Here is a 9,895-nt window from a genome sequence, read left to right on the forward strand (position 1 = left end):
AGTTCCCTATTGTACCACCTTTTTCAACGCTCCGCTGCATATTTTGCAAAAGCCATTGTCGATTACTTGCTGATCCAGGAAGTTGCGGAGCATGTCTTCAAAGGCATTTCCACCTTGGTCCCAACAGATCTTTCAAGTCCTGCTAGCCTCCCAAAGACTTGCATCCCCTTGGAAAACTCATGGAGCCAATATCTATCTATGTTTTGTAACCTTATTAAACTTGGTAAGCTTTGTAACTTTTTAAGCTTCCCCTTGTATGAATTAATCTATTTGAGGTCCTAAGTTTTAATGAAAACTTACCAAGTTTGGCAAAAAAAAAAAGATTTAACAAAAGATATTTTAAATTGATGATAATAATATGGATGAAATGATAATAATAATAATAATTAAAAAGAATCCAGACTTAAAAGAGAAGAAATATGCAAGAGGGAAGCAAAAGAAGAAAGAACAAAAATCAGGAGTTGTCATTTTGAAGACGAAACCCATCGACTCATCATCTTCCTTCCTCAGACCCCCAAACACATAAACAAAACACAACAAAAAAGCTTCACTTTTTCTCTCTCTCTCTCTCTCTCCCTCTCCCTCTCATCTCAAAATCTCTCTCTCTCTCTCTTGGTCCTCGCAATCCCCAACACTTGAGGGGTTCGATTCTTCAATCCTACCTCCGATTTCAATTAATCATCTGAATCATCAAGTTGAAATCGTTCCGGTGCTGTTGGTGTTCCGACGCCATAAAACTGGATTCCTTTAATTACATTTTATGTTGATTTATCGATAGATCGATTTTAGGGTTTCGAGTTGGGGCGCTGACTTGAGGTTTGATTGGATGAGCAAAGGGGCATGGGACTTGAGTCAATTGGGTGTCTCCCTACCCTAATCATCGCAAATTCCTGATTTCTGAGCTCTTCCCAAGGAATTAGGATTCGTGATTGTTCTTGTTTCGTATCTAATTTTGATTTGGAGTTCGCCGTGGATGAGAGTCTTGGGCTTGGTCAATTGAGGGTTTTTTTTACTGTTTCGTTTCTGAGATAATGGATGACATTGGTTCCGGCGATGGTGGTTCTATAGGGGTTGTATCAACTCCGTGGAAGCCAATTCAGCTGGTTTTTAAGCGTTATTTGCCACAGAGAGGGTCCGAAAGCAAAGTTCGAGCTGTGGTGAAGAAGCCGGTAAGTATTGATCTTTTGGTTTTGAGATGGACTCTGTCATCTTTGAATGCATCAAATCAAGCTTTGTTTTTGTGTGGTTTTTTTTTTAAATTTTGCAAAGATAGTGAGAATGGATAGAGACTAGTGGCAAGTGATTTCTCTGCTGGTTCTGTTAGCCAATGTTGTTTGTAAAGCTGCCAGTTAGCTCTAGGCCTGTATGAATTTCAAGTTGAATAGCAGCCTTGGTCCAGTCATGCATGACAGTCATACAAACATTCTAGTATGTATTCTCTTACGCTAGTAGTAAAGGAGACTTAGAAGATCCGCTCTCTAAATCAACCGTAGTTATACTATACCGTGAGTTATTTTAGGAGGTAACGCACTGGTAAGTGCCTTGGATGTATGGAATATAGGTGATGCATGTATTTCTTTCGAAAGTGGCTGTTTGGCTTCATTGGAGGCTTACATTAAATGATGTGTAATTCTAGTTTATATCTGATCTCAACTTGTTGAAAACTTATTTAATATCTGTCTACATTGGACAATACTATTTTACTTTGTACATATAGCTCAATGCATGTAAAGTAGTACTTTAGCTGAAGAATATATAGTTCAACCACTATTTCATTGGTAATGCAGCGTCAAGTTAGATATCCACTCCGTCATGTTTTTTTTAGGTGTCATCATCCAACCAAAATCAGCTCATTTCCGATTTCAAACCAAATGCTACTCATTTTCATATTATTGGTTCACGGAGGGTCCTGGTTAAATGGTTGTATATGGTATAACTATGTGGATTTTCACTCTAATAAACAAGTGCGCATTTTCTTGCATTAATCTTAGTTGCAACACAGGCAGTTGATAAATACTGGGTTAAAGTCTGTCATGATCTTTGGGTTTGCGTAGGGAATGGTTGTGCACACTAGTTGACTTGAATAATTTATTTGCTAAGGAAAATTGGCTGGTAGGTTTGTTGGATCACTTGAATGCATACCAGAGTTCAATTTGCAGAGCTTCTTGTGCGACTGTTTAGCTCAGTATATAGCTAGTCTCTCCCATTAGTTTTCTACCTGCTGTAATGTGCTGTCATTCTGCTGGGATAGTTGGGCATGGTTTTGGGGTTTACTGATAAGTGTTGTTGTCTTCTTGCCTTGGCTTTAAGCAAGGTGATACTTATTATTCATTCTCGATGTACCTTTTTATCTTGTATTGAATCACTATTATAACAAGACAGCAGAATGTTTATCTACTTAAGGATGGTAACAGTCGAAGTTTTTGTCTCTGTTCTCTACTTTCAGAACTCAAGTTAACTGATATATATATATGTCTGTTTGCAGGTTGTAGTGAGACTAACTAGGGACTTGGTTGAGACATACAAAATATGTGACCCACAGTTCAAATATAGAGGAGAGTTGAATCCTAAGCGGTACTTGACAACTCCATCAGTTGGTGTGCACAATGATGGCTTTGATAATGTCAACTCTGATCTAATTCTGGCTGTAAATGATGATTTTTGCAGTTCAGATTCACGGCAGAGGTTTGCTATTGTTTTATTTATTTACATTCTTTTGTTTTCTCCGATTTTGTTTCTCGTTTTGTCGTGCTGTTAGAGGCATAAAGTTTAAACCTCTTACTATCTATATTAGCCGTCTTTTTGATGAAGTTTCACTCGTTCTCTTAGATACATTGTCAAAGATCTTCTTGGCCATGGGACTTTTGGTCAGGTTGCTAAATGCTGGGTTCCTGAGACAAACAGCTTTGTTGCTGTGAAAGTAATAAAAAACCAGCCTGCATACTATCAGCAGGCGCTGGTTGAAGTATCTATTTTGACAACGGTATGTAATTATTCTATATTTTAATGATCCTTCGTATTCATATTCTTCGTAGTGAAAATTGTTAGTGGTGTCTGTCTCTTACTTTTCGCTTGGGTGTGTAGCTAAACAAGAAGTATGATCCAGAGGATAAGAACCATATTGTTCGCATATACGACTACTTCTTACATCAACGTCATCTGTGCATATGCTTTGAACTTCTCGACATGAACCTGTAAGTTGTTTAACTGAAGTATCTTCTCCTTCTATCTTACTTATGCTTTTCCTCTAATTTCCTTCATGCGAATTGTATACAGTATTTGTTGATGATAATTCCATTGTCCTTGGTAATTTATGGTTCTCAGGTATGAGCTCATAAAGATAAATCAGTTTAGAGGTCTGTCATTAAGTATAGTCAAGCTCTTCTCTAAGCAGGTATTTATATTTTCCAGATCTATGTTTTCACTGATTTGTTTCCTTTTTAATTGTTTTCATCTACAGTATCAACTGTTTTCTTATGTGTACTGTAGATCTTACTTGGTTTGGCTCTTTTGAAAGATGCTGGCATAATCCATTGTGATCTGAAGCCAGAAAATATTCTTCTGTGTGCCAGGTCTACTTTCTAGAACCATTCCTCTAACCCAAAACTGTAACTGATAACTTTAATCAAGTGGATTTTTTTTTTCTTTTTCTTTAATTGCATCAGTGTGAAGCCAACTGAAATTAAGATAATCGACTTTGGATCAGCGTGCATGGAAGATAAAACTGTTTATTCATATATTCAGGTTTTCTTCTTGCTTTCCATATACCATCTATTAGGTTATATCATACCAAACAAAATAATTAAGCTTGCTGGTCAATCTTCTTACAGAGTCGTTACTACAGATCGCCAGAAGTCTTACTTGGATACCAGTATCCTTTTAAATTCCAAGATAAGAATCGTTTCTGAACAAAATTTAAAATGTTTTCTCATAGTCACCGGCACTGAAATATCTCATGTCTGTGAGATAGGCTTGTTTGCACTATCATCATCATCATCAAAATTTTCTTTGATCTGTGAATCTTATTGATTTATTTCATGAACTTTGTTGCTATAGTTCCAGTAAATTGTTACTTTTCTTTCGCTTATTAATTTAACTGCAAACTAATGTTAATTGGTTTTCTTCCTATGGTACATGATATCTAAAACTTTCTTTAGATTGTATGTTAAAGCTTAACCACCATATAGATACACTACAGCTATTGACATGTGGTCTTTTGGCTGCATCGTTGCCGAGCTGTTTCTTGGATTGCCACTGTTTCCAGGAGGTTCAGAATTTGATATCTTGAGGCGTATGATCAAAATACTTGGGTATGATCCTTTATTATTGAATTGGTAAATGAGAATGCAGTCTATAATTTTAGGGTTTTATTATAAAATTAGTAAATGAGCAAGCAGTATTATTTTAGGTCTGCTCCCTTGATAGTCAATACTCGTACTATTACATTTTTTTTGTTTCATATACTTTCGCTAATTTATGTGTTTATTCGTGGTGCTTTATGGTCAGCCTTTTAGTTCCCTTTGTGTTCAGCAACCCTATTTAGCTTCTCAACGTTTTTGCAACTATGAAGTCCTCGCTTCTTTTTAAGCAACAAGTGTCGAGATTTCTAGCAACAAGGAGCTTTTTTCATTTGTTTTTTTTGTTGTTTATTGCCTCTTTCTGTTTCTTATGATTGTATAAATTTTCTGTCATATAATTTCCCAGCAAACAACCACCTGATTATGTGCTCAAGGAAGCAAAAAATACAAATAAGTTCTTTAAATGTGTTGGGAGTGTCCACAATTTAGGGAATGGTGGAACATATGGTGGCCTCAAAAGTGCTTATATGGCACTGAATGAAGAAGAGTTTGAAGCTGTAAGTAATTCTTGTTTTTCCTCTGAGCTAAACTGTAGTATGAAGAGAGAGGTGGGAATGAGAGAAGAGAGCAGTTAAAATATGAGTATTTAAAACAAGGAAGACAGTTACATCAGTGAACAAAGAAGATTTAAAATGTTTCGTTAGGGGATTAATTTTATTCTTACATTGCATTAAGATTTGTCCGTTGATATTTTTCTTGATACTGTTCTTTACTCTTAACTTTCCAGAGAGAAAAGAAAAAGCCAGAAATTGGGAAAGAGTACTTCCACCATAAGAACCTTGAAGAAATTGTTAAAAGCTATCCTTACAAGATAAACTTGCCTGAGGACGATGTAGTCAAAGGTAAATTCAGATTGCTCTGATGTTCTTAAATTTGCTGGAATAATACTGGACTATCTTCCATGGTGACTTTTTTTTTTTTTTGCTTTTCTTCCATGAACTATCACAGAAACTCAAATCCGGTTAGCTCTTATTGATTTTCTGAGAGGACTTGTTGAATTTGATCCAGCCAAACGTTGGTCACCTTTTCAGGTATTGAACTTCCTAGCTAAAGCCATCTGTAGATTTAAATTCTTAAGGCTTCCTGTTTTCTTGCTAGCCATAATGGTTAACATCGACTTTTCAATTTTTTTCAGGCAGCAAAGCACCCTTTCATCACTGGGGAACCTTTTACGTGCCCATACAACCCTCCGCCAGAGACACCTCGTGTGGTGAGTCAAATGGAATTCCTTCCCAGGTCTCAAACTTCTTTTGTTTCCTTGTTGTCATACTAATGGTGTTCAAAGCAGTGGGTGTTTTATCCTTGATTCATGTTTATTTCCTAGTGATAATTTGATTTCATAATTTTTCAAACCAAATAATCATGAGATGGATGGAAGATACTTTTCGTTTTAGCGCTTTCTTTCGATGTTTCAACTTTTTTCTGTTTTCGATAGAAATGCTTCAGTTGATAATCTTGCAAGATGATTAGGTGAAAGAAAAATGTAATACTTTCTTGCAGAGTGACATGTGTGAACATTCCTCTATTCACTGAACCAGTTTTTGTTCTCTTTCCCTTTTGTTTGTAGCATGTTGCTCAAAATATCAAAGTGGACCATCATCCAGGTGGAGGGCATTGGTTTGCCGCTGGTCTCTCTCCTCATGTATGGTTCTTTGTCTCTTCAATTGTAACACCTTGAAGCTGTTTGTGCACCTCTTGTTGAAACTTATTTACTTTCTTGACAGGTATCAGGGAGAACCAGAATCCCAATGCACAATAGTCCCCATTTTCAGATGATTCCTTATTCACATGCAAATAGTTATGGGAGTATTGGAAGCTATGGTAGCTATAATGATGGTACTATACAGGAAAATAGCTATGGGAGCTATGGAGGGACAGGAAATATGTTTGCATATTATTCTCCTGTGAATCATTCTGGCTTATACATGCAAAACAAAGGTGGTGTTCCAATGCTTGGAACTAGTCCTGATGCCAGACGCAGGGTTATGCAGTACCCACATGGAAATGGTCTTGGTACAAGTCCATCAGCTGGAAATTTTGCACCATTACCCCTCGGCACTAGTCCCTCACAATTTACTCCAAATACAAACAATCAATTTTTAGCTGGGTCTCCTGGACACCATGGCCCGACATCTCCAGTAAGAAACAGTTGTCATGGGTCTCCTCTAGGAAAGATGGCTGCGTTTAGTCAGATTAACAGAAGAATGAGCGTTGGATATTCTGGAGGTTCTCAGTCGCAGGATTCTTCCTTGGCCCAAGCGCAAGGACATGGGATGGATAATTTTTATCAAAATGAGGGGTATTCTGGACAATTTTCTGGTTCACCTTCACGGCGACAATTGGATTCTGGTGTCAAAAACCGTACACAGACACAAGGAACGACATTAAATACGGGGTACTCTACTCATAACGTTTCCAGCTCATCACTTCGGTCCAATATGTGTAACCCTTCCAATACTGGACCCCATCTTGAAAGTCCGGATATTGCCTTATCGGTACCTGATCCGGGAGATTGGGACCCAAATTACAGGCAAGTAAACAAATTATTCTCAAATTTTACAGGTTATATAGAATGTCAAGGTTCTCTGTCTGCAAGTGTATGTTGTGTGCTTGAACAGATCTTCCAGGCTTGTCTAGAATGAGTGCTATTGTGTTTCTGTATTGTCTTCAATTCCAAATATATTAAACCAGGAATGTCACATTCCGTGATAGATGATCACGTTCTTGTTAGGTGGTATATGGATTTCAATCTTGATAGACAAATTTGTGGGCATGAACTGTTCAAAGTCGGTCAGTGGTGTGAGATTGATTTAGAACGAATCACATTAGTAGACAGAGAACGTGATTGTGTACTACACTTGCAGACAGAGAACCTAACAAGAACAGTGATGTGATTATTTGTTACCCGATGTTATTCTCTGTTTTGTTTAACCATCTAGCTGAACTGATAGTTAATCACTTTTCATCCTGGCTATTTTCAGAAGCATAAGATACTTTTTGTATGTCAAAATTCTGTTTTCATTTACATGTTTGCCTCAGTCCTTCAATTGGAAATTTTACTGTGCACAATATTGTTACATGTACAGTGATGAATTGCTTCTAGAAGAAGATAGTGCGGATGAGAGTTCTCTTCCTAATGCATTCAACAGAGGTATGCAACTTGGTTCAACAGATGCCTCCAGTTTTTCCAGAAGGTTCAACAGTAATGCCTCTACCTCATCCTCAAATCCGACAACCCAAAGGTAACCTTGGAGACATCTTGGGGAAACTATGCTGGATCCTTCTTTCTTTTGCGGTTTACATGCTGCGAGATATACCAGACAATTAACTTTGGTGATATCTGGATCTTACATCTTCTATGCATATTAACTTATCACGACAAACTATGTAGTCGCTTGAGTATTCGAACTATGTTCAATCTGAACCAGGGATTTATACTAGAAAGTCCCATATTGGTGTCTCCCGTATTTGTGATATTAGCTGTGTTAATATAGTCATCTTGATAGGACTTATATTCCTATTAGAAAAGGTAGGCAGGTAGTCTCTTAACAGTATTAATATATGTATATTCTCTGACTTAGTTAATAGGCAGCTTAACGTGTGTTGTTCCAGACATGATGTATTGTTTATCACTTGAACATCCTCTTATAGGGAACTTTGAACTTCTATTTTTCTCTTGATGTAACTTTGAATCTATATCAGGAGATATGCTCCCAATCAAGCCTTTTCACAAGTAGAGATTGGCAGTCCTCCAAGTAATGATCCTCATGCCAGATTTGGTCAACATATGCCAGGATCACAATTTACTCATGTCTCCCAGAACTCTCCAAGTCGCTTAGGGCAACAACCTCCACAACGGTTCAACCATGGGAGACCAAACGCTGGAAGAGCTGTGGATCGGAATCACATCAACGCTCAGCTTCCTCCTTCCAACACCAATTCAGGGGGTCAACAACGCTCACCCAGAAGTAGCTCATATACCAATGGGGTACCTTGGGGTACTTTCTTTCACTCATCTTAAGTTTTCTCTTCAACATTTTTTTGTTTGTTTACGGCCTCTGGTTGGGTGTCTTAAACTGGAACTTAAGTTCTGTTTCATCTTCTAGGACGTAGGACTAACAATCATGTCCCGAATGTTCCATCGACGTCCCATGGAAGGATGGACTACGGAAGTATTGCTTAACTCCGCAGTCTTATCTCTCATTTATTTTGTTCTTTCCCTTGGTGTGCAATCTTATTGTTGGAAGTGTGGGAACAAAGTTGTACTGAGACAAGAAACAAACCTAGTTCATGGCTTGTGGGCTTCTGATCAGAACGTGCTTATTCATTGTGCTTTTTGCACAAATAAACCAAAAAAAAAAAAAAAAAAGTATGTTATCATTGATATTGTTATCTCTCGGAATCTCTTATCGATATTTTCTGATGAATGTCTCTTTTGAGAAAGTTGTTGAAGTTAATAACTCAGTAACCTTGAAAATTGAGATCCTTAATCGCCCTAAATTTTCTTCTTTTTCTTTCAATACACATTAATATTCGTAGAAAATAATCTTTAAGATCTCTTATGAAGGTGCAACTGGTAATCACACTTTGTGAAGAAAATAGTGTAGAATCAATAAACCAATAACGCAATATTTTAATAAAATGATAAAACGAGGTACCTTCATAATTTCATTTTATTTGAAATGCTTGACCATGAGATTTCATTGATTTCATAAAAATCTTGGACCCAATATAACTGTTAACTTTCAAAGATTTTAAATTACTTTTGAAAAATATGTAAGCCTCCACTCTCCAGTGGTCCCTTTATGGTGACGGTGCCTAAGACCTGATTTGATATTGCTTTGCTAGGAGGAAACATTACTTAAAAAGATTTCATGTGACGAGTTCTGTTTCGTTAGTTGCAAAATTACCTAGCAGTCGCATTGTGAATTACATGAACAGTTTATCTTAGGAAGATTGGCAGCAAGAATTTTTTTGTTTTTTTCTTTCTTCCCATATATATTAACTTTATCGGAAGTAACAAAGGGGTCAAAGAATGATATTGAATCTAGATGAAAAAAGAAGGAACAATTACATTGAATCTAGATGAAAAAAAGAAGAAGAAAAGAATGATAGTAAGCAGAGAAATCATCATCACTAAAATTAGTGTTGAATACATTGTTGGATCTCCCTTGGATTCGTCTAACTAATGCAAATCGTTCTCAAATCGATCCCAATTATTGTACCTTCTAGGCTTCAAGTATCTTATTAGGGAATATTATGTGAATATTTAGATATATGTTAGTTTTCGTATTATCTCGTGATATTGTATCTTGTAAGCCAAGTCTCGAATATTTTCAGGGCTTGTACTCCTATGTATAAATACTCTTTGAGAGGTTGAATGAATAGAACAACTTTCCTGACTACCAATATTATATTCTCATGGTAGCTATCTAAATATTCACTTAATATACCCTAATATATATCTTTATTTGCTAACAAAATTAGTCTTGTTCAAAAATCCCCCGCACAAAACTTAAATGATGCTAATTACTTCA

The 9,895-nt window shown here is 36.7% G+C and overlaps 1 protein-coding gene across 1 annotated transcript; it reads left to right on the forward strand.

Moving 5' to 3' along the window:
• Positions 1-433: 433 nt before the first annotated feature.
• On the forward strand, positions 434-8,781 carry LOC104773658. The gene is made up of 18 exons (XM_010498302.2): positions 434-1,169; positions 2,486-2,685; positions 2,830-2,983; positions 3,085-3,194; positions 3,325-3,394; positions 3,490-3,572; positions 3,666-3,744; positions 3,831-3,871; positions 4,188-4,310; positions 4,705-4,855; positions 5,086-5,200; positions 5,307-5,389; positions 5,494-5,568; positions 5,926-6,000; positions 6,083-6,888; positions 7,445-7,600; positions 8,061-8,356; positions 8,465-8,781. The coding sequence occupies exons 1-18, from the start codon at positions 1,032-1,034 to the stop codon at positions 8,539-8,541; spliced, it is 2,832 nt and encodes a 943-aa protein (XP_010496604.1). The 5' UTR covers positions 434-1,031; the 3' UTR covers positions 8,542-8,781.
• Positions 8,782-9,895: the final 1,114 nt, after the last annotated feature.

The sequence above is a fragment of the Camelina sativa genome, unplaced genomic scaffold (assembly GCF_000633955.1).
Source record: "Camelina sativa cultivar DH55 unplaced genomic scaffold, Cs unpScaffold00607, whole genome shotgun sequence".
Lineage (NCBI taxonomy): Eukaryota > Viridiplantae > Streptophyta > Magnoliopsida > Brassicales > Brassicaceae > Camelina > Camelina sativa.